The sequence below is a fragment of the Giraffa tippelskirchi genome, chromosome X, assembly GCF_054371585.1.
Source record: "Giraffa tippelskirchi isolate mGirTip1 chromosome X, T2T-mGirTip1v1.2.pri, whole genome shotgun sequence".
Classification (NCBI taxonomy): domain Eukaryota; kingdom Metazoa; phylum Chordata; class Mammalia; order Artiodactyla; family Giraffidae; genus Giraffa; species Giraffa tippelskirchi.
Genome location: NC_137289.1, coordinates 64,010,691 through 64,036,892, shown reverse-complemented (window position 1 = coordinate 64,036,892; position 26,202 = coordinate 64,010,691). Strand labels below are relative to the sequence as shown.

General features: G+C 38.8%; 1 protein-coding gene across 11 annotated transcripts in view; it reads left to right on the top strand.

Annotated features, from left to right (window-relative positions):
- DIAPH2 (diaphanous related formin 2) overlaps window positions 1–26,202 on the top strand; it is a 952,992-nt gene that overhangs the window by 640,705 nt on the left and 286,085 nt on the right. The window contains exon 25 of one of the 11 annotated variants that reach the window (XM_081565325.1): window positions 21,664–21,797. The exons of the other annotated variants lie outside the window; for them this stretch is intronic. Within the exon in view, the coding sequence (XP_081421451.1) occupies window positions 21,664–21,797 (134 nt within the window). The remainder of the gene's footprint in view (window positions 1–21,663; window positions 21,798–26,202) is intronic. 11 annotated transcript variants of the gene reach the window in all.

Below are 26,202 nucleotides of genomic sequence, written 5' to 3'. Positions count from 1 at the left end.
CTGACAATTACCACAGTGAAGAAGATGCTATTGACTTCATTTTACATTATGAGAAAATTGGTACAGAGGGGCTAAGTTTCCCTAGGTTATATAGCTACTACCTAACTGGCAGAGCTAATTTTGAACCCGAGTGAAATGGCACCCTTAACTAGGTTTGCTACAGTGCTTCCCCATCAACTTCTTGACACAGAAGTTGACACCTTTGCTTGAATCCAGTGCTAGAATCTACCCTTCTATGACATCCTGACATGTGGCCATTTTGACTTCTATTTGAGGACCTAGAGAAATGACAAGGTACTAACTACCTCTTGAAACAGCTAGCTACATTTCTGAACAGTTGTGAATACTAGAGGGTTCTGAATTTGAGCCAAACTCTGCTTTTCCTATAACCCCCACTCACTGATCCTGTATCTGCATTCTGATACCACACAGATTAATTCTACACCTCCATCCACATGATGACTGTATAGGAAAGTATAGGAAAACATTCCCGATGCCTCCTGCTTGAATTATGCGTAGTCTTTTCCATTTATTGGGCAACAAGATCTGAAAAATGAAGTTGTATTTAGGAGTAATTAGCAGATTCCATTATTTAATTGAGCACTTATTTATGGAGTTCCTACTGTGTGCAAAATATTCCACTAGGTGCTAGCACTCAGGGAGAGAATGAATAGCAAAGTAATTTCTCTGCACTGAGCTATTCAGTTCCTACCCAAGATGTTATAATTATTATATAAGATACAAACTGAGGAATAGATCTGTTGTTTGCAGTAATTGAAGTAAGGCTTTAAATAAACAGTGGCTTGCTAAATGCACTTGTATGCATGCCTTAACTATCCTGCTGGATTACAGACCCATGGTCAGAATATGATAATCCAATTTTGTATTCCCCACAGCTCCCAGCACCAAGCCTTGTGTGCAGCAAACGAACAATAAATGTTTTTGAATGAATGAGTGAATGAGAGAAATACAGTATTCATTAATGCTGTGCCTCAGATCATTGTTCTTGTGAATTTCACATGGGATAATCCCAATAAGGAAGACAGTTTTACTTTGCCATTTGGATTCCTTTAAAATTTTTATTTTGCCAAGTTCAATAATAGCACTAAAGAAACAAATTTCTCCAGGAGAAATTTTTGAATGTGTGAAACGTTTGAAAGACTGCAAGGTGATTCAGCAGCCAAAAGTATAGAACTTCAATAGTATTGATCAGTGCTCAGCGCTCTTTGAAAAGATTCACTGTTATCATCTGAAATGCTCTCTGCCACCATGTAAGCCCAGTAAAGGCATTTTCTAGGTTACCATTTTGATGTGCTCCTTTAGTGCCTATTGTTCTGGCTAATACTGTTATCATGTGGAAAATTCCATAAAAACTTGAAATCTGTACTTTGGCCATTCAATTGGCATTTGTTTAATGCATCACACAGTCAAACTTTCAAATTCAGATCAGATTTTAACCCCAGTACATTATTGTTTTCTGTTTTTTGAGGATGATGGGCTGTGAATGGATATATTTGTTGCTGTTCAGTTGCCCAGTCGTATCCGACTCTTTGCAACATCATGGACTGCAGCACGGCAGGCCTCCCTGTCCCTCACCATCTCCCAGCATTTGCCAAGTTCATTGCATTGGTGATGCCATCCAGCCATCTCATCCTCTGACACCCTCTTCTCCTCCTGCCCTCAATCTTTCCCACCATCAGGGACTTTTCCAGTGAGTCTTCCATTCACATCAGATGACCAAAATACTGGAGCTTCAGCTTCAACATCAGTCCTTCCAATGAATATTCCGGGTTGATTTCTCCTAAGAATGACTGGTTTGATCTCCTTGCTTTCCAAGGGACTTTCAGGAGTCTTCTCCAGCACCACAGTTGGAAGGCGTCAATTCTTTGGCGTTCTGCCTTCTTCACGGATACATACATATATATGGATATATACATATATATTTTTTTCCATTCTATAATCTGTGAAAAGTTGTATGAGTGGCAGGGTACTGTAATGCAATGATTCATATCCATGATTAAACCTTCAAGTGCCTATTTGCAAACAAATTTTTCTCCTTTCTGCTGTCTCACTTGGCATCACCTTAACATCATGCCTTTATTAGTGTTACCTTACTGATAATTAACCAATAGAGAAATTTAATATAGCCTAATTTTTAAAAATCATTTTAAGAATATGTCAATATTTCATAGTACAGGACCTCTGCAGAATGACTCCAGGACCGCACCTAAAATATAATGGGATGTGAGAGGTTCTTTCATTACTGTTAGAGATTCTGATAGTCCTAGGCCTGTAATTAATTAACATTTTCATTGATGATCTGTAAGGAGTACCAGTAAGCAACACTTTAATTAAATTCATGGGTAATAAATTAATAAGTGCAGAAAATACCAATGAAGACAGGAAAATAATTCAAATAGACCAGAGAATTTATAAGATACAGTAATGTAATGGGAAATCCATTGGCCACATGTCACTCCCTACTCCAGCAAATAAGTGGCAATATTCAATGCATTCATGGGATATACAAAATAAGTAAATGAACAAAATAACTACATATTGTCAACAAGGAAGCAACAGCTATTGTTTGTAATTGGGACTCTGAATATGTTTCTATATATGGATAATTAAGCTTTGTGCATTTTCCGTTCAGTTCAGTGGCTCAGTCGTGTCTGACTCTTTGCGACCCTCTGGACTGCAGCATGACAGGCCTCCTTGTCCATCACCAACTCCCAGAGTCCACCCTAACTCATGTCCATCGAGTTGGTGACGCCATCCAACCATCTCATCCTCTCTTGTCCCCTTCTCCTTCTGCCTTCAATCTTCCCCAGCATCAGGGTCTTTCCCAATGAGTCAGTTCTTCGCATCATGTGGCCAAAGTATTGGAGTTTCAGCTTCAGCATCAGTCCTTCCAATGAATATTCAGGGCTGATTTCCTGAATATTTGTGCATTTTAGAAGCAATCAAAATAATTACATCACCTGAATGGCAGAACTTGTTAAAAAGCTGACATTTACTGAATGTAAAGTATTAGCCAGTCCCTGTGTTTAGGCACTTTAAATACTTTGTTTTCTTCAGCTTACCACATTTTGGCTGCACCTCGTGGCTTGTGGGATCTTAGTTCTTCCGCCAGGGATCAAACCCATGCCCCCTGCAGTGGCTTAACCACTGAACTGCCAGAGAAGTCCCGAGCTTGCCACATTTTATAGACTCAGAGACATTATGAACATTCCCAAGATCTCATATCCATGTAATGGTAGAGCTGGGTTTGAACTCAGATCTTTCTATGCTGCTTCCAATAATGATATGAAAGATTGAATTAGTGTGTGCGTGTGTGTGTGTGTGTGTGTGTGTGTGTGTGTGTGTGTGTGTGTAAAATAGGTTTGGAAACATTTACCATCAGCTAAATGCCATATCAGTTAGTGATGCTCAGGTATCTGCCATTAAGCTTATGTTCAAAGTGGAATTTTTACACTTAAAATGGCCCCAGAAGTCTGTTTGACTAATTAGGCCACGTAGGGGGCAAGGATAATAGTTATTTTAGGTTTCCACTGAGTCAGTGCCCTGTTTCACATGTAATTTGAGATTGGTCATTTTAATGAATACTTGGGCCTTAGGAAACTTTTCCACTATGCCAATAATTCCACATATTTACTCTTGGCCTTGACATCATTACCAGCAAGAAGTAGAAGTGGTCATCATGAGTTTCCTTCTAATGACTTGAAACTTTGACAGCAAATAAAACTAGTGATCAGTGTGAAAGTGTGTGTGTATAGAGAGAGAATCTGGAAACAATTTTGATTTCTCTATGTCTAAACTACATGAACACACATCTTTGAGTTCATTAGCTCATCAGAAACACATTTCTAAGAACCAGGGAGACTCTGGATAATTAGAACCCATTTTGACTACAAGAAATGTAACTGAAAGCCGTGTATCTTGCTGGTAAATGATAAGTAAGATTATTTCAGTATATAAATGGCAATATTTTTCTTCCATCATCTTTTGAGCCCAAGTTTGTAACAGTTGTTTTTTTTTTTTTTTTTTTATCATTTTGAGGATGCGGGTTATCTTTTCTTCATCTTTACTTCTAAAACTATATGTGGTCGGGAAGTTGGAGGCAAAGGCAGGCCCTCCCTTGCTAATCCACTACAGTGAGTTCTTTCATAATTAAGCCAGATTCCTGTTCATTAACCACAAAATTCTAGCATCATCTCATTTTTTACTTCTGAGAGATGGAATACCCCAAATGAGTTTCCTTCTACAAGCATAGCCAGAATAACAATCTAGATTTCTGCCTCTCTAGATCAGCATTCTTTCTATTATCAGAAATGACCTCAGAATCCTCAGTGCAGTGTTATGGGCAGTCTTTACTGGTCTCTTTGAGTTGTCATGTAAGCTGAAACATACATTGTTAGCACCTCCAGAATTTACCATTGAATGTCTTCTCAAGAATGGGGAAAATCTATAGCCATGACTCATTGTGACATTAAGTAGTTTGGACATAAATGCATTAATTGACATATGGTAAATATCATTTATATGAGAATTGTGCCTGAAATATATACAGTTGAACTCTGTTCACTCTGTAGAAGAAGAGCAATTTAGATGGGGCTAGATGTTTGAGGTGTTGAAGTTAAAGATGTCTAAATGGCATAATCTATAACTGACCATTGACCATTTCTGCTGGTCAATGTTGGATGTCTTATTATGTGATTAATTTAAAACATTCTAGGGAATAATGCTACAAGTAAAAGGACATGTGGGATATTAGAGTACTGAATTAGCAGATATGGATTCAAATCCTGATCCTACAAAAAATAAAGGAAGAAACAGTTGTGCATTTCTTTAAAAATCAATTTATCCCTCTGGTTATGAGTTTCTTCATCTGTACAAGTGAGGAAGTTGAATTATATGATCTTTATAGTTCTTTGTAGCTCTGAAGGTTGAGTCTGCTCTCACAGTTGCCTAGGGGATCTGCATATTATTTCCTCTTTCAATTTGGAAATTCCTATGAATCTTGCATGAATTGAAGGTCATTAAAGAAAACGGGGATTCCCAGGTGGCTCAGTGGTAAAGATCCTGCCTGCCAAGCAGAAGACACAGTCTAATCCCTGGGTCTGGAAGATCCCCTGGAGAAGGAAATGGAAATCCACTCCAGTATCCTTGCCTTGAAAATTCCATGGACAGAGGAGCCTGGCAGGCTTCAGTCCATGGGGTTGCAAAGAGTCAGACAGGACTCAGTGACTAAAACAACAACAACAAAAGAAAACTTGAAAAGTAAAACAAGTCCATTCGCAGAAATGAATAAATTATGCAGTAAAACATAGGGATAGCATCTTCATTGAGATACTTGTCATTCAACCAAAAACCTTTAACATGTTCAATATAGTAAAGAAAATCCATTCAACCAAGAAATACCTATAGAACATCTGTATACTGTATAGCACATACTATAAAATCCAAGCCTGAAGCGGCCTATAGCAAAGAAAAGCTATGTGCTTTATATTAAAGGATGACCAAATGGGTGCCTTTCCAATATTAGGTGAAATGCTGGAAGAGTCTGTCAGAAGTGAGAAAGATCACTTTTGGAAGGGAGTATCAGAAAATGTTTGAGTGGATAAAGGAACATTAGCCAGAATAAGGCAGCTCCGTAAATATGCCCCAACGACCCTGGCTGAATTACCAGCACCCAGTAAGTCTACCAGTGTCCTCTCTCAATACCCCTCTCACTAGATTTTGGAGCTATTTCTACCCCTCCTATTCCTACTCCCAACCTTACTCCTCCGTTTGAATGTCTGGGGACTCAATCAAATTCATGCTATTATCCCAATTAGAACAATTTTTAGAAATGACTATAGTCTTTGAGCAACTCCATTCCAAAAAATAATGGATTTAGGACCATGCTGCTCTACTGATAACATTCCTCATTCTTAATCCTTGAAAGGGACTTTTTAAAATTTTTTGGCCACACTGAGCAGCATGTGGGATCTTAGTTCCCTGATCAGGGATTGAACCTGCACCCCCTGTAGTGAAAGCACTGAGTCTTAACCACTGTACCACCAGAGAAGTCCCAAAAAGAGCTTTTTAAGCTTGCTTGTTTTTTTTACTGATATATATTTTGGAGCAGTTTTAAGTTTATAGAAAAACTAAACAGATAATACAGAGTTGTCATATGCCCCCTCTACCCCTCACGGTTCCTCTGTAATTAATGTCTTGCATGCTGGGAAAGATTGAGAGCAGAAGGAGAAGAGAGCATCAGAGGATCAGATGGCTGGATGGCATCACTGATGCAATAGACATGAACTTGGGCAAACTTCAGGAGATAGTGAGGGACAGGGAGGCCTGGGTACTTCAGTTCATGGGGTCGCAAAGAGTTGGACATAACTGGACGACTGAATAACAATGACAACAATTAGGGCAGTACTTTTGTTGTAATTAATGACTAAATATTGACCTATTGTTTTAACTAACGCCCATAGTTTACATTAGGATTCATTCTTTGTGTTGCACAGTTTATGATTTCTGAAAAATGTAGAGTAACTTGTATCTGCCATTACTCTATAATACAGAATGGTTTCACTGCCCTAAACATTCCCTCAGTTCAGTTCAGTTCAGTCGCTCAGTCGTGTCCGACTCTTTGCGACCCCATGAACCGCAGCACGCCAGGCCTCCCTGTCCATCAACAACTCCCTGAGTCCACCCAAACCCATGTCCATTGAGTCGATGATGCCATCCAGCCATCTCATCCTCTGTCGTCCCCTTCTCCTCCTGCCTTCAATCTTTCCCAGCATCAGGGTCTTTTCCAATGAGTCAGCTCTTCGCATCAGGTGGCCAAAGTATTGAAGTTTCAGCTTCAGCATCAGTCCTTCCAATGAACACCCAGGACTGATGTCCTTTAAGATAGACTGGTTGGATCTCCTTGCAGTCCAAGGGACTCTCAAGAGTCTTCTCCAACACCATAGTTCAAAAGCATCAATTCTTCAGCGCTCAGCTTTCTTCACCGTCCAACTCTCACATCCATACATGACCACTGGAAAAACCATAGCCTTGACTAGACGGACCTTTGTTGGCAAAGTAATGTCTCTGCTTTTCAATAGGCTATCTAGGTTGGTCATAACTTTCCTTCCAAGGAGTAAGCGTCTTTTAATTTCTTGGCTGCAATCACCATCTGCAGTGATTTTGGAGCCCAGAAAAATAAAATCAGCCACTGTTTCTACTGTTTCCCCATCTGTCTGCCATGAAGTGATGGGACTGGATGCCATAATCTTAGTTTTCTGAATGTTGAGCTTTAAGCCAACTTTTTCACTCTCCACTTTCACCTTCATCAAGAGGCTCTTTAGTTCTTCTTCACTTTCTGCCATAAAGGTGGTGTCATCTGCATATCTGAGGTTATTGATATTTCTCCTGGCAATCTTGATTCCAGCTTGTGTTTCTTTCAGCCCAGCATTTCTCATGATGTACTCTGCATATAAGTTAAATAAGCAGGGTGACAATATACAGCCTTGATGTACTCCTTTTACTATTTGGAACCAGTCTGTTGTTCTATGTCCAGTTCTAACTGTTGCTTCCTGACCTGCATACAGGTTTCTCAAGAGGCAGGTCAGGTGCTCTGGTATTCCCATCTCTTTCAGGATTTTCCACAGTTTATTGTGATCCACACAGTCAAAGGCTTTGGCATAGTCAATAAATCAGAAATAGTTGTTTTTCTGGTACTCTGTTGCTTTTTCAATGATCCATTGGATGTTGACAATATGATCTCTGGTTCCTCTGCCTTTTCTAAAACCAGTTTGAACATCTGAAAGTTCACGCTTCACGTATTGCTGAAGCCTGGCTTGGAGAATTTTGAGCATTACTTTACTAGCATGTGAGATGAGTGCAATTGTGCAGTAGTTTGAACATTCTGTGGCATTGCCTTCCTTTGAGATTGGAATGAAAACTGACCTTTTCCAGTCCTGTGGCCACTGCTGAGTTTTCCATATTTGCTGGCATTTTGAGTGCAGCACTTTCACAGAGTCATCTTTCAGGATATGAAATAGCTCAACTGGAATTCCGTCACCTCAACTGCGCTCCCCTAATGTATCCCTCCTTCTTTCCCTCCCTCCCCCTGAACCTTTTGCAGCCAATGATCTTTTATTGTCTCCATAGTTTTGCGTTTTTCAGAATGTCATACCCTTGGAATCATGCAGCATGTAGCCTTTTCACATTGGTTTCTTACACTTAGTAGTATGCAATTAAGGTTTGTTCATGGCTTTTCAAGGTTTGATAGCTCATTTCTTTATATTGCTGAACAATATTCCATTCTTTAAATGCTTAAAAATAGCCACAGTTTTTGAAAATAGTTCCAAGGCATCTCCTTATTCAGCTTTGCCCCAGCCCAGGTTGCAGTTTATCGGTGTCAGCCTAGTCTATTCTCATCACCATAGAATCTCAGCCACTGAGATAAGGAATTCATGTGCAGCACTGATTTGCTGAACAAAATAGCATGTGTAAGAGGAAGATGTAAGACAGGTTTTCAAGCATCTGCAGCTCACAGCTCTGTTCTGTAGCTTAAACAGTTCAGTTCACCTCTCTGTATTTTGGTTTCCTGATGCACAAAGTTAGGTACAAGATGAACTCTAAAGGTCCTTTAAATTCTGTGATGTGATTATCTGGTCTCATCCTCTAGTTTTAAAGGTGAGAAAACAAAGCACAAGGAAATTAACTAATGTCAATGAGATAACACAGCAAATTATTGGCACCGCTTGGACTAGAAATTTAATTTCTACAGTTGGTCTAGCATTTTTTTCTTCTCATTTCCCCCCATGCTTCCTGATTTTTCATGTAGGAACCTATCTTTCTTTCTTAACAGTCACTGGTTATGAAAATTGTTGTTAAAATTAAGAAATAGAGACTGAAAGGAACTGAATCTTTTCTCTTTATTTGAGCTTTGACTGCATTGAAAATGTCCATCCAGGCTTCCATTTCTAGAGCATGTAATTCTATAATGGAGATGAATTGGGCTTCCCAGGTGGCTCAGTGGTAAAGAATCTGCCTGCCATGCAGGAGACACGGAGATACAGGATCTGATCCCTGGGTTGGGAAGATCCTGTGGAGAAGGAAATGGCAACCCATTCCAGTATTCTTACCTGGAGAATTCTGTGGACAGAGGAGCCTGATGAGCTACACAATCCATAGTGTCACAAAGAGTCGGACACGACTGAAGCAACTGAACATGACACGGCTGAAGGTGAATACTTTTATAACATTTTCACTACTGATGGGTTGTTCTCCATTATCACAGCAGATATACAAGGATAGTGAATATTTATTTATATTCATAATATTATTGAACAATGTAACTGGGGAAAATAAGTGAAAGAATTTGCTTCCTGGGATGGCTGTTCACTGTTCCCTGTCAGACTGGGACACTTGTAACCTTGTAATGCTGTAACCACCTGTGATCAAGTTCATTATCAGGAAGACAGATAAATGAGTTAACCTTTCCGCTGACTTGGTTTCAGTTTAAGTGGGTACCAAAATTGCCCATTTTCTACATCATAAATACATCGAAAGAGAGCTAGATGTAAATATATCGATAAGGATTGTTTTTTTTCTCCCTCTTTTTCTTATGTTTTAAAATCCTGGAGGTTTCTTTTTCCATAATCATCACAAGCTTTCTAAGTCTCAGTCATTTTTAGTGTAGTTTCTTTAAACTGAGGGGTAAACAGCTCTATACCAAATTTGACTTATGTTACAGTACCTATAATTAAAAGGAGTACGTCAAGGCTTTATATTGTCACCCTGCTTATTTAACTTATATGCACAGTACATCATGTGAAATGCCGGGCTGGATGAAGCACAAGCTGGAATCAAGATTGCTGAGAGAAATATCAATAAACTCAGATATGCAAATGACACCACCCTTATGGCAGAAAGCAAAGAGGAACTAAAGAGCCTCTTGACGACAGTGAAAGAGGAGAGTGAAAAAGCTGACTTAAAACTCAGCATTCAAAAAATGAAGATCATGGCATCTGATCACATTACTTCATGGCAAATAGATGTGGAAACAATGGAAACAGTGAGAGACTTTATCTACTTGGGCTCCAAAATCACTGCAGATGGTGACTACAGCCATGAAATTAAAAGATGCTTACTCCTTGGAAGAAAAGCTATGACAACCTTAGACAACATATTAAAAAGCAGAGACATTTCTTTGCCAACAAAGGTCCATCTAGTCAGAGCTATAGTTTTCCAGTAGTCATGTATGGGTGTGAGAGCTGGACCATAAAGAAGGCTGAGCGCTGAAGAATTGATACTTTTGAACTGTAACGTTGTAAAAGATCAAACCAGTCAATCCTAAAGGAAATCAATCCTGAATATTCATTGGAAGGACTGATGCTGAAGCTGAAGCTCCAATACTTTGGTCACCTGATGCGAAGGGCCAACTCATTAGAAAAGATCCTGATGCTGGGAAAGATTGAAGGAAGGAGGAGAAGGGGACAAGAGAGGATGAGATGGTTGGATGGCATCACTGACTCAATGGACAGGAGTTTGAGCAAGCTCTGGGAGAGAGTGAAGGACTGGGAAGCCTGGCCTGCTGCAGTTCATGGGATTGCAGAGAGTCAGACACTACTGTATGACTGAACAACAGCAATCTATAATTAAGGGCTAGAATAGAAATCTTTTTAGTAACAGATCTGTGAAATCTGAAGTTTCAGTGAATATTTTGGGTAATAAGGATTAAAATATTTTAAAACATGGTAGTCAATGAAATTTTTTTCTAAAAGTCCACTTACTGGAAATGTTATGTCTTCAGGTTGTCTAGAATTGGTGGTGATACATTAGGTGTTACATCAGTTCTCATTCTTAGAATCACAGAATTTGATTTAATTAACAGAGAAAGTCTGCATATACAGTAGGGGATAAAGTGTGGATTTTACTTCTTTAATAGTTTGACAAGCAGATTGCAATAAACAAGGCATTTGGAAGCCTGTTAGGGTCCCAGAGGCGTTATAAATATGCAGTACACTTCTCTGCATTTCCCCAGGTCCCTGAGGTAGAGATGTGATGAATAAAATTAAAACCACGAGTTCTTTTTGTATAGGTTTCAGCTATCACTAATTTAAACCAAGTAATGGCTATTTACAGGTATACCTTCAGTGGTTTCCAAAGTAATGGAAAATGGTTTCCAAAGTGAAATGTAAAAATGTGTTTAAGTTGCTCTTACATTGAAAGATTTTCTACTTTCTGTATCATAATAGTTTTTCTTTAAACTCAAATAGAGTAAAACTCTGCTCCTTAATGATTGTTTTATATTTAATAGTGCTATTAAGACTCATTTGGGACAAAACATTCAGGTAAAGAATTTCTTAGAAAAGTGATATATATTTATGTATAAACACATCATTGGAATAGCATCGTCCATCTGGAACAAGTTCTTCAGAATTGATTTTAATAGATTAATACCCTTACTGTGTAATATATTTGTAGCTCTTCATGACTGAACAGATCTCTCTGGTCCCTTTTCAGAGATTTCTTTTAAGTTACCAGAAATTCATGGGGAGATAATTTAAACTGCCTGGTATCTTTAATATATTGCATACAAGTAGAGGAATATTTTAGAAGACCTATGAGAAAGGTTAAAATAAAACAGAAAATGTAAAGATTGCAGTAATATTTAACATACTAAGCAATTTTGGCACAAGATAGACAATTATTGAAAAGGGTAGCCTTTTCTATTGTTAACTCAGAAAAAGGGGAGTCTTTTTGTTGAAAATCGATGTGACTATGTTGCTTTTAAGAAAAAAAACATCGATGGGGAGATGAAATTTTTATTTACAGGGGATTAAGATCTCAGTTGTGTCAACTGTGAAATTTGGGGAGTGGGAAAATTAATTTGTCAAATTATTCCCTTGCAGTTCAGTAATAAACTAGATGAAGTCTTGTGGGCTTTTATATAGAAAAAGACACCTGTATTTTGTCTTAATGTGCCTTTGCCTTCACAGTTGCAACTGAATCACACCCAGAAGTGCTAAATTGCAATCCCCAGTAGCCACTTTTCAGTGCATTTTTAAAAGAATGTATCCAAATAACAGACCAATTGAATTGAGAAAAAGCACATTCTTTTACTGAATTGATCCTTAATCCTTTTCTTTGATTGTCCTCTTGATAGATGCACTTTATAGTTTTGCTTTTTGACAATTTCAACCAGTGCCATGATGTAACTAAAATGAGAAAACATTTCTGACATGATAGTAGTGACTCTCTGAATTAATTTATGCTTCTTGTTGTGTTTTTTCTATCTTACCAAAATGTTCTTTTCAGTATTACAGAACAGAAACATCATTATTCCCCATGTTGTACAATAAATACATCCTTAAGGCAATCTTGCACCCAATAGTTTGTAGCCCTCACTGTCCCACCCCATACTGCCCCTCCCCCTCCCACCGGTAACTACCATTTTGTTCTCTGTATCTGTGACTGCTGCTAAGTCGCTTCAGTCGTGTCCGACTCTGTGCGACCCCATAGACGGCAACCCATCAGGCCCCGCTGTCCCTGGGATTCTCCAGGCAACAACACTGGAGTGGGTTGCCATTGCCTTCTGCAGTGCATGAAAGGGAAAAGTGAAAGTGAAGTTGCTCAGTTGTGTCCGACTCTTAGTGACCCCATGGACTGTAGTCCACCAGGCTCGTCCGTCCATGGGATTTTCCAGGCAAGAGTACTGGAGTGGGGTGCCATTGCCTTCTCTGATATCTGTGACTATGCTTTCTTTTTGTTATATTCACTACTTGGTTTTATGTTTTAGATTCCACATATAAGTGATATCAAACAGTGTTTTTCTTTGTGTGACTTATTCATGTAGCATAATTCCCTCTATGTCTACCCATGTTACTGCAAATGGCAAGATTTTGTTCTTTTTTATGGCTGAGAAGTTATCTATTACACCTTATCTTCTTTATCCATTCATCTGTTGATAGACTCTTAGTTTGCTTCCATATCTTGGCAGTTATAAATTCTGCTATGAACATTGGTGTGCATTATCTTTTGAATTAGTATTTTTCATTTCTTGTTTTTTCAGATGTATACCCAGGAATGGAATTGATAGGTCATATGATAGTGTTTTAAACCTTTTAATAACCAGTATAGCCATTCTAATGTATAATGGCTGAATATAGGCCCAGTTCAGTGTCTGAGACTGCATCCAAGTACTGCATTTTGGACTCTTTTGTTGACTATGATGGCTACTCCATTTCTTCTAAGGAATTCTTGCCAACAGTAGTGGATACAATGGTCATCTGAGTTAAATTCACCCAATCCAGTCCATTTTAGTTCACCAGTTCCTAAAATGTTGATGTTCACTCTTGCCATCTCCTGTTTGATCACTTCCAATTTGCCTTGATTCATGGACCTAACATTCCAGGTTCCTATGCAGTATTGCTCTTTACATCATCGGACCTTGCTTCCATCACCAGTCACATCCACAACTGGGTGTTGTTTTTGCTTTGGCTCCATCTCTTCATTCTTTCTGGAGTTATTTCTCCACTGATCTCCAGTAGCATACTGGGCACCTACCAACCTGGGGAATCCATCTTTCAGTGTCCTGTCTTTTTGCCTTTTCATACTGTTCATGGGGTTCTCAAGGCAGGGATACTGAAGTGGTTTGCCACTCCCTTCTCCAGTGGACCACATTTTCTCAGAACTCTCCACCATGACCCGTCCATCTTGGGTGGCCCTGCATGGCATGGCTCATAGTTTCATTGAGTTAGACAAGCCTGTGGTCCATGTGATTAGATTGGTTAGTTTTCTGTGACTGTGGTTTTCAGTCTGTCTGCCCTCTGATGGAGAAGGATAAGAGGCTTATCCTTTTGAGATGCGGTCTCAAAAATGACAGAATGATCTCTATTCATTTCCAAGGCAAACCATTTGATATCACGGTAATCCAAGTCTATGCCCCGACCAGTAATGCTGAAGAAGCTGAAGTTGAACGGATCTATGAAGATCTACACGACCTTCTAAAATTAACATGAAAAAAAAGATGTCCTTTTCATTATAGGGGACTGGAATGCAAAAGTAGGAAGTCAAGAAACACCTGGAGTAAGAGGAAAATTTGGCCTTGGAGTACAGAATGAAGCAGGGCAAAGGCTAATAGAGTTCTGCCCAGAGAATGCACTGGTCATAGCAGACACCCTCTTCCAACAACACAAGAGAAGGCTCTACACATGGACATCACCAGATGGTCAACACCGAAATCAGATTGATTATATTCTTTGCAGCCAAAGACGGAGAATCTCTATACAGTCAGCAAAAACAAGACTGGGAATTGACTGTGGCTCATATAATGAACGCCTTATTGCCAAATTCATACTTAAATTGAAGAAAGTGGGGAAAACCACTGGACCATTCAGGTATGACCTAAATCAAATCCCTAACGATTATACAGTAGAAGTGAGAAATAGATTTAAGGGACTAGATCTGATAGTCAGAGTGCCTGAAGAACTATGGACGGAGGTTCCTGACATTGTACAGGAGGCAGGGATCAAGACCATCCCCAAAAAAAAGAAATGAAAAAAGTCAAAATGGCTGTTTGAGGAGGCCTTATAAATAACTGTGAAAAGAAGAGAAGCCAAAAGCAAAGGAGAAAAGGAAAGACATACCCATTTTAATGCAGAGTTCCACAGAATAGAAAGGAGAGATAAGAAAGCCTTCCTCAGTGATCGGTGCAAAGAAATAGAGGTAAACAATAGAATGGGAAAGACTAGAGATCTCTTCAAGAAAATTTGAGATACCAAGGGAACATTTCTTGCAAAGATGGGTCAATAAAGGACAGAAATGGTATGGACCTAGCAGAAGCAAAAGATATTAAGAAGAGGTGGCAAGAATACACAGAAGAGCTGTACAAAAAAGATCTTCACCACCCAGATAATCACGATGGTGTGATCACTCACCTAGAGCCAGACATCCTGGAATGTGATGTCAAGTGGGCCTTAGGAAGCATCACTATGAACAAAGCTAGTGGAAGTGATGGAATTCCAGTTGAGATATTTCAAATCCTAAAAGATGATGCTGTGAAAGTGCTTCACACAATATGCCAGCAAATTGGCAAAACTCAGTAGTGGCCACAGGACTGGAAAAGGTCAGTTTTCATTCCAATCCTTAAGAAAGGGATTTTCATTCCAATGCCAAAGAATGCTCAGACTACTGCACAATTGCACTCATCTCACACGCTAGCAAAGTAATGCTCAAAATTCTCCAAGCCAGGCTTCAGCAATATGTGAACCGTGAACTTTCAGATGTTGAAGCTGGTTTTAGAAAAGGCAGAGGAACCAGAGATCAAACTGACAACATCTGTTGGATCATCGAAAAATCAAGAGAGTTCCAGAAAAACATCTACTTCTGCTTTATTGACTATGCCAAAGCCTTTGACTGTGTGGATCACTGTGGAAAATAAACTGTGAAAAATTCTTCAAGAGATGGGAATGCCAAACCACCTGAGCTGCCTCTTGAGAAATCTATGCGAATAACTGATTCATTTGAAAAGATCCTGATGCTGAGAAAGATTGAAGGTGAGAGTAGAAGGGGACGACAGAGGATTGAGATGGTTGGATGTCATCGCCAACTCAGTGGACATGAGTTTTGGTAAACTCTGAAAGTTGGTAATGGACAGGGAAGCCTGGCGTGCTGTAGTCCATGGGGTCGCAAAGAGTCAGACGTGAGTGAGCGACTGAACTGAGCTGAACTCAGTGTCTGACAGGCTTCCCTGGTAGCTCATCTGGTAAAGGGTTCTTCTGCAATGAGGGAGACCTGGGTTCAATCCCTGGGTTGGGAAGATCCCCTGGAGGAGGGGATGGCAACTCACTCTAGTATTCTTGCCTGGAGAATCCCCATGAGCAGAGGAGCCTGGAGGGCTACAGTCTATGGGGTCTCAAAGCGTCAGACACAACTGAGCGACTAAGCACAGCACAGTACAGTATCTGACAGGCCAAGCTAATTGCCAGTGGCAGTTGTTACATTCCTAAGAATAGTTCTTATTGGTGAAATAGTGGACAGAAGTATTCAACACGTAAGAGTGCCAAGATTCCTGACAGGTGAATAAACATGTTCTGCGCCTTTGTAGTAAGGCCAGCTACATGCATTATCCCCATTCTTCCTCTCACCAGCCCCCAGGAAATTCTCAAACTGTGACTATAGAATTATAGCAAGAGAAAGAAAGTGTGTGCCCGTGAGCTGTACCCTAATTCTCTATCTTTCTCTTGTCTAATCTATGGCTTCATAGAGGGCGAGGGCTGTATCTTACTCATCTGTGTCTCTATTGTCTACCACAGTACTTGGCACAAAGCAGGTGCTCAAGAGTTATTGAACAAAGAAAAGCATTGAACCCCACTAATAAAATACCCCTCTATTGATAGTGAAGAGGCATCAGTGAAAGAAATAAGCCCCCTAATCTTGCTAGAGTCATTAACCTAGCTGTAAGATTACTTCTTTGTCTGTAAAACAAAAGCAAAAAGTACATGTCCTGAATTCACCAAGTGGAAAGTCAACAGGCCAAGCGTTTATATCGCTCAGGGTGACGATGAAAGAAATCTGAAAGCAGCCCCAGATATTTAAATTAATTTTTCTCCTTCCATCTTTCTTCTGTTTCATGCATCGTGACTTGAAACTTTCAAATTCATCTTTTCCAGAGGCTTATGATATTCACTCATCGTCAGGTTGACAGTCTATGTGATTGCTTCTAAAGCCACATTGCACCTTTTTTTTTTTAACACTATATCAAGATGTCAGAATCAACAAACTTGGTTATTATTATCATCTTACACCTTGTACTTGTAGCCTATATGTTGAGCAAGCAGATCCCATAGTAAATGGTCAGAATGCAACTGGGTATCTTCTGCTACTTCTTTAATGTTTATTCTGTGGGGATTATCTTGCCTTGCACCTAAGGGAAAACGTAGGCAGTCCCCCATGGCTTTCAGATCTCTGAAGTCTCTTTAAATTGCAAACACGAACTGAATCCAGAAATTAGAATGCTGGCCTCTAGTGTGCTAGTTATACCAGAAATTCACAGATTTCAAGTTGAGAGTAAAATCGTTTCTGCTTCCCAAGGTAGGCTATTGCAACACTACAGGGAGCAGGGTGCTTCCACTGCTTGGGGAGCCTCCCCTGCCACTCCCTTGATGTGGACTGATGCATTTCCTGCAGCTTGCCATTTCCTCCTTGCCCCACTTTTCTCAGAGCTCCAGGCCACACACATTATAACAAGGATTCCCTGTCAGCATACTGCCCCCCTTGCAGCTATTTGTTTTGTATAGGACTTAAATTGAAGCTCCAGATCATCTCTCTCCCCAACCAGACTCATTTCTAGTCCATCGAAAACACTCATGCAGGTCTTTGTCCTGAAAAACTCAGTAAGTGCAGGGATCAAAATCCATCTGTCTATGCCACTGGCCCAGTCACTTGAGCTTCTTGAGAATGAGTCAGGTACCCCTCTTCTGTGTCCCCAACTTCATAGATCACATATATGTTCTGAATAGTCTAACAGAAGCCCCCTTCACTAAGCTTGAGTTGAAGGATAGAGCATCTCCATATACAAACACCTCCCTGGCAGGTGTCTCATATCGTGACAAGAGCTTTCTCCAGAGAATCCCTTTATAAATCCTGTCCTCCTCCACTCTGCTAACCTTTTGTACTTCTGAAAATTCTACACACGGGAATCGGCCTAAAGATATTTTTCTATCAAATGTTTATCTGATACTGACATGGCAGTCGAGTATGAGAAGTTCAATTTTAATATCTAGTTACACAGGTGGTGTATTTTTGTTGTCATTTTCACACCTGGGCTTCTTCATATGTCAGTAGGCTTTATGAGACTGTAAGGTATTTCTGTACTTTGTGGTGTCTGGTGCTTTCATTTGTCACCACAAACAGGCAGATTACCACAATCAGAGTGTAAATGACACCATATTTAGACTGCAGAATAAGCTCTACTGTTTTGAAGTTGGTGTCTGACTTCTGTAAAAAGATGTTTAAGTAAGCCAGTTATACCTTTAGAAAGATGAACATCTCCTTGTCTTTGGAGAGGAAGACTTACAGACTTAAATTCTCTGTGTGACTGAGAGAGTCTAGTTATCAGACATTAGAAAGATGACGGGTCTAGGATATTAGCTGTGCAGCGTAGGAGGAAATGCTAACCACATTCAAACAAAATGGCTCATAGATAATGCTGAGGGCTTGGTTGAGGTTGGAATTATGGATTTACGAGCAGAGATAGTACTTGTAGTATTGGTCCAAAATCAGAGCTTTCTGGCAGATGAAGAAGCAAAACGATGGAGGGAAATTGACACGGCAAGGGATTACAGTTTAGGTGACAAGCCATGGGGCCATGCTGGGTGATAAAGGAAGGGAGGCCAGGAGTCAACTAATAGATGGCTTACATAAAAGGATTTCTGCACATGCAGAGCAGGTACACTGGGAATGAGAGGACTTAAAGGCTGTGATAATGACGGATCACAGAATGGGGTGTTGTACCTGGAGATTTCAAGAGCGGTGTAGTTCTGGGTAGTCACATCACATATGTGGAGTTAATAAGGAAACTTCTCCATGAAATTAAAAAATGGATGCTGTGGAGCGTAATAGTATGTGAGGGTGAAAGACCTTGAGACTCTTGTCATAGAGGGGGATCTGGAGTTTAAGACTGATGAGGTGGAATAAGCATTTATTTGTCATCTAGGTAATGGCAAAGTACCAATGTGTGGCAGTGAGACAGAGGAGAGCTAGTATAATGATGCACAATGTTCTGGTAGGATTTACTTTAGAGGATGATGAGTCTGTGAGCTAGGCACTGAAGACCTCATAAGCATGAGGTTTGAATTGAATGAAGGTTGAATTTTCTGTAGATTGTATCAATGGAACAGTAGTGGGTCATGTTATAGTTGAACAATGTGCCTGTAAGAAACAAGGATGAGAATGGAAAGCTAAGAAAATGAAAGATATGTTAGGAAAAAAACATTTTTTAAGTTACATGTCTACAATGTATTGGGCTCTTCACATTTATTCCTAATTTATACCCTAGTTCAACAAGATATGTGTTATTTTTAACTTGTTTTTATGGAAAATAAGCATACACAAAAGTAGAGAAAATGATACGATGAGTCCCTGTCTACCTGTCATTCAGGTTCAATAATTATTAAAGTTTTACCAATTAATCCCTTTTTTCAAATGAGAAAAACTGAGATTCATAGAGTTTAAGCACTTTGCCCAAGATTCCATGGCTAGTTCGTAATTGACCATGCCAGAAATTGAACCCAGATCTATGTGACTTCAAAGCCTGTGTTCTTTCCACCATACCATGCTTTTTCCCTATAAACCGTTTCTGTCTCTTTTTAAAAAAATCTTTCACTCTAGGAGTACTTCCCTGTAGCATTGGAAAGCCGACCAGTTGAAACTGGTTCATCTCCTCTTCTATCCTTCTTGGTTACTTAGCACCCCCACATACTTGACCTGTCATTTATCTCTGGTCAGTTACAACTGCTTTATAATTGCATCTTTTTGGTTAACTGATTTTTTTTTTTTGAAGAATTCTTCCAAGATTAATTTCCAAGCATCCCTATTCTTTTTTGTCCAGAGTACTGGTGCTCTCATGGTTATTTTGTAGGTAAACATTATTTTTTGTTCACATGAATTATGGACCCTACCAGCCAAATACAGGATTGTTGAGAGAAAAATATGAGCATTTAGAACAAATGTAAAATCTTGCTTTTTAAATTGATGCTAAAATGTGACATGTCCATAATGATGTGCTAGTTGTCTATAATCTTCCCAGGTGTTGAAACACCACTTGCCTTTCAACATATATGGACATTGTTAGTTTGTTCAGGAACTCAGAAATATTCAAGATAAAGCAAAACATATGCAGTAATGTCTCTAAATTTTATGAGATTTGCTTTAAACAGTGGTCTGTTATGTCTTCATTTACATTGTCCATTTAATAGGCTTCCCCAGCAGTCCTGCTCTGGTAATTAGTTGGCTTATTTATACCTCAACACCTTGAGCTGCTACATCTCATTTAACTTATTGCTCTTTAAAGTTCTTGTAACTCAGTGGTTCTCAGCCCTGGATACACATTAGAAGCATCTGGGGAAGTCTTATAAAATACAGATGCCTGGGCACCATCGCAGACCAATTAAATCAGAATCTCTGAGAGTTGTAGCTCTGAGAACCATGGTGATAATTCTTATTCTTTGACCAGTGCCACTCAGAACACTCTGCTCAGCATGAGGTTGAGGCAGTAAAAACAACAGTCCAATTCTTTACCTCATCTCTTCCACTTTTATTTTTCTTCATTTAGCAGTATTTTCTTTTTCTAATGTGATGAAAAACCATCACATTCATGGATTATCAGAGCTTAATAATTCCCCACTTGCCTCAAATGTCATTGCAAAATGCAACAGGATTCCAGGAGTAAAACTGTATTTGAAGATTTTAAAGGAGACCCATTTGCTCTGTACTCATATTATCGTGATAAAAAGGAAGAAGGGCAAGAAGATTCTGAGCTAAGACAAAGGAGATTGAAAGAGGATGAGACACTGGGGGGATCTAATGGTTGTTTAGTGTGAAGCAGCCTCAGAAGAGCTGGAGAGGTAATTATGAGCTGTATTCTGAAGGACTTTGGATCTCATTTCAAGGGATTTGATTAGGACCAAATACATAATTTGTGAGGGCAGTACGAAGTAACAATGTGGGACCTCTCTTCTTCAATCATTAAAAATTTTAAGATGGTGGCAGGAAAGCATTAAACCAAACACAGAAACCTTCTAAACATGGGCCCCTATGTTGCTGCCCAGATCCCTTCCCACACAGCTGGCCCTGACTTTAGTTATATTCTGCAGGTAATGGGAGACAGAAAAGATTTAGGCAAGGGAATGACTTAAGGCTTGTTATAAAAATTGTTCTAATCGCTAGGTAGACAAATGGATTGTTGAGCTGAGATACCAGGTACTACCAGTGGCTTTTATGAAAACTGGTGTGAGAATCTCCATATTTTTTTCTGTGATTTTTAATTCTTGTTATGATAATAGTAGTGATGATACTAGTAATAGCTTCCATTAGTATAGCACTTAAACACTTTCATATACAGTATTGTCATTTGATTATTCAACCATCTGATTATCAGGCAAGGTATATATTGTTATCCTTGGTGTATAGATAAGAAACAATTAAGTGATTTACCAAAACTTAGGTGACTAGTGGATGATGTATAAGGGATTCAAATCAGCCCTTTTGACATTACACTACCAATATTTTTACTCTACTCATAATGCTACTTTTGTTATTAAGAACTAATTAACGAAAGCAATTTATAAAGCATCTTTTTGTCCACTTGCACTTTTTTGGTGAAGTGCACTAAACTGTAGGTAAAATCACTGTCCAAAGTATTTTCAAAGCTGCTCATATAAATATCCACATGATGGATTTTTTAGTTTTATGCCAGCAAGATTTTTTTGCACAAAGATGCCTGTTTTCTTTTACTCAGACATTAAAAAAATGTTCCATATACCCTTCTTTAGCTTGGCTCTCAGGAAACATATTCAAAAACACAGCAGCCACTTTTCAAAAATAGCTCATCCAATCTCTCAACTGCCTCGAGATGCTGTCTACTGTTTCTATCCTTGACAATGCTATTTTCACATTTTATTTAATTGTCTTATGTTAAATTATTACTTCAAATACATTTGGAAGTATTCAGGACATAAATCCTTACAAAACAAAATAATAACTATTTGGAAATTTATGCAAAAGAAGAAGCAGCAGCGCAAAGGAACGTTTAAGTGGCTGAGCAATAGTTTGGGAGACTTAACTCATTCAAGTTTCTTAAAGCAGGAAGTAGCTGACAAGTCAGATAAGTAATTAAATGAAAGGTAAGACTGGTAACAGGAGAGTTAAATGCATGTTTGAACCTACAAATGACTTAGGCCAATCAATCTACTACTCTGTAGGTTGTATAATATCGCTATTCAGTTCAGTGGCTCAGTCATGTCAGACTCTTTGCGACCCCATGGACTGCAGAACGCCAGGCTTCCCTGTCCATCATCAGCTCCCAGGGCTTGCTCGAACTCATGTCCATTGAGTCAGTGATGCCATCCAGCCATCTCATCCTCTTTCGTCCCCTTCTCCTCCTACCTTCAATCTTTCCCAGCATCAGGGTCATCTCCAGTGAGTCAGGTCTTTGCATCAAGTGGCCAAAGTATTGGAGCTTCAGCTTTAGCATCAGTCATTCCAAAGAATTTTCAGGACTGATTTCCTTTAGGATTGACTGGTTTGATCTCCTCGTTGTCCAAGGGACTCTCAAGAGTCTTCTCCAACACCACAGTTCAAAAGCATCAATTCTTCAGCTCTCAGCTTTCTTTACAGTCCAACTCTCACATCCATACATGACTACTGGAAAAACCATAGCATTGATTAGACGAACCTTTGTCAGCAAAGTAATGTCTCTAATTTTTAATACGCTGTCTAGCTTGGTCATAGCTTTAATTCCAAGGAGCAAGTGTCTTTTAATTTCATGGCTGCAGTCACCATCTGCAGTGATTTTGGATCCCGAGAAAATAAAGTCTCTCTGTTTCCATTGTTTCCCCATCTATTTGCCATGAAGTGATGGGACTGGATGCCATGATCTTCATTTTTTGAATGCTGAGATTTAAGTCAGATTTTTCACTCTCCTCTTTCACTTTAATCAAGAGGCTCTTTAGTTACTCTTTGCTTTCTGCCATAAGGGTGGTGTTGTCTGCATATCTGAGATTATTGATATTTCTGTCAGCAATCTTGATTCCAGCTTGTGCTTCATCCAGCCCAGCATTTCACATGATGTACTCTGCATATAAGTTAAATAAACAGGATGACAACTTACAGCCTTGATGTACTCCTTTCCCAATTTGGAACCAGTCTGTGGTTCATGTCTGGTTCTAACTGTTGCTTCTTGACCTGCATACAGATTTCTCAGGAGTCAGGTAAGATGGTCTGGTATTCCCATCTCTTGAAGAATTTTCCACAGTTTGTTTTGATCCACACAGTCAAAGGCTTTGGCGAAATCAATAAAGCAGAAGTAGATGTTTTTCTGGAACTCTCTTGCTTTTTCTGTGATCCAACAGATGTTGGCAATTTCACCTCTGGTTCCTCTGCCTTTTCTAAATTACTTATTATAAATGGAAAGTAAGTTAGAAATATCCTAGTCTATTGGTTTTAACTTATGGGTGAGTAAACTGAGACTTAGAAGAAGTGACATATGTCTAAATTGAATAACATTTTGCAACCGTTTTATTGGAATCTGAAGATGATTGGAATCTGAGAGATGATTTCTATGGAGTTTTGCTGAGTTTTTTCAAAATTATATTTTTCTTTGAGTTATTCAAGTTGTGTATGAATATATTAGTTACAGATGGAACACTAGTTTTTCTTCTTTTATTTTGTATAGATAATTATACAAATGTTGAGCAACCACAGGAAATCAATAGTAATTAACATAACAATTTAGATATATCACACTCTATTGAACCTTGAAGCTCTTTCTTATACACTATCATCATTATACTTTCTGTAGAAAATTTGTAGGTCATAGCACTGGATTATAAATTTGAGAGTTGTTTTTTTTTTTTTTTTAATAAGTGAAAATTTTCCCTAATGTTTATGGAGTTCCAAGTATATGACATTACATTTATATTTTATTTTATGCCATTAATATAGTGAGTCTTGCCTTTAGGTGTGAAAAACTTAACCTCTTTTATAATTTCCCTCTCTTCCTTTCTTTCCCCATCATCCTTTAGCAGTCTTCTCCAATCTTCTATCAATCCTTCTCTGTACAGTGTTGTTAGGCTTAAATCTCCCCTTCCCCCCTACCCTACACCAGTCCTAAGCTTTAAAGTGTAACTGCATATTTTAACTTAGATACATATATCCCCACACCCGAAACTTAGTGTAATGAATACTAGTTCCCCCCCTTCTGAAACCTTCCTTTTAATGTTACCAACAGCCTTCTTAGTTCTATAGGTTCAGTCTCTAGTGGTGTTCTTGCCTCCTCTCTCACTTGCCTTCCACATCCATTTAATTAGAATAACTTTTATGATTATTATTATTATTACTACTATTAACAGTTGTTTAGCACTTACCATGAACCAGGCACAGTGCCGAGTACTTATTCTTTCATCCTCAGAAGGGTTCTATGAATTGAGTTGTTATGACTTGTATTTTACAGTTGGACCAACCACGTACAGAGAAATTCGATAGCTTCTTTCGGTCAAAACACTCAGATATTGAAGAGCTGGGATTCAAACTCATGTAATCTGGCTCTGTAATCCAGATTCATAGTCACTGCCTTCAACCTCTTACTTAGTTACATCTAGTCCCTTTCTTTTATACCTTACTCCAAGCTGTCACTACCTCTTGTCAAGACTACTGCAGTAGTAGTCTGACCACCTTCCCCAGATTCTCCCTCCTTGCAGTCCATTTCATATACCAGCCTGAGATAAATTATCCCAAAGCATGGCTAGGTACATTTAACTGTCCCTAGCTCAAAGGAAAATGGAATGGCTTCAAACTCACTAGTATTTAAAGGAATTTTTCCTCTTCTCCTTCACTAATCCTATGCTATAAACAAACTTAATCACTTGCCAAAACACTATTATCTTTAAGTATTGATTTATCTAAGGTTGAAGTTGTCAAATTTATTTTCTTATGTATGAGATTTTGTAATTACCCATTTTGTACATCATCCTGTGTACATAAACTTTCAGACCATATAATAATCATCATCTATATTACTTGTTTTCCCTCTGAGATCTTTAAAATACTCTCACGTATAAGCATGTGTTGTCGATTTCTTTTGAAAATGTTTCCAATGTATAATTGGAATAATAGTGGTTTTACAGCATAATTCCCCAAAGTTTATGTGAACCTTATGGGATTTGAATATGAGGAAGAAACTTGACTCATTAAGACATGTGCTCACATGTGCTCTGGGATGTCTTTATAGCCCCATCTATACCTTCTCTGGTTCCTCTTTTTACCAAAGATGTGAATTTGTACCCTGGCTGGCTGTAGTTATAGGTACTGGATACAGAATCTTTTTTTTTCTCTCTCTCTTTTTAGAAAGCTAACTGACTGCTACAGCAGTCAAACTCATGACCTTGGCCTCATTAGCACCATGAGCTAACCAACTCTGACATGTAGAAATTACAGAAGCAACAAATCATAAGAAAAAAACAGAACTAAAAGATGGCCTTTGGGGAAATAATTTTCTTAAAAAGCATATCCAAGTTGAGACCTGTATTTAGCAGCTTATATCAAATTCTTGATCCTGCAGAGTTGTTGGTTTTAAGAGTGCAAAACAATATAACAATGGCAGTAGAGACTGTAAGATTATCTTCTTTCTTGTGTGAGAAACAGGGGTCCTAACCACCTGTCAGTACCATGTTTTTGTCAATTTTCCCGTAGATTTTTATTCATAAAAATAGCACTATTGGCAAACATGAGCTAGTCAGTGAAAGTATCCTACACATGCAATTCCCCAAACTAGTTTGCCAGTTTATTTCAGTGATTTGTAGTGCACTGTATTTTTTCCCTAGTGTTGTTGGACTAAAGCAGAGTATGAGTGAAAATGGCTATGGTTGTAAGTGGTTTTGATAAGTGCACAGGTGCCAAATATTACTATTGGAGTGACTTTTTCCACTGAAGCATTACTATTACTAGTACTACTATTTTGTACCCATCTTACAAAATGTGGGGTGGAATTTGATCAAGTTTTTATTGTGACAAGCAAGGCCTATTTCTGATTCTTTTGTACATTTCATGACTTTGGAAAAAGTCTTTATGTGTACACCACAGTCCCCTCTACCTCTTAATATTGGGATACTAAGGTGTTGAGTTTGATGTCAGAATTAGCAGGTTTATCAGTGAATCTTCTGGACAAGCAAAAACAGCACACATTTGCACAGTCATGGTTGTCTCAGGGGTCAAGAGCAAGTGTTAATCCAAAATCACAAGCAGTGTATAATTCTGTTTATGGTTTTGAGGACTTAAAGCATGTTTCTTCAATTATAACTAATGCTGTATTTCTTGACTCTTTCTGGTTGTTATCATAATTACATTAATTTTACCCCCATAACCTGAGCTAGGCATTTGGAATTTAGTAAGTAGTTGAAGTTTGAGTAAATAATGAACATGATATAAATGAATTTT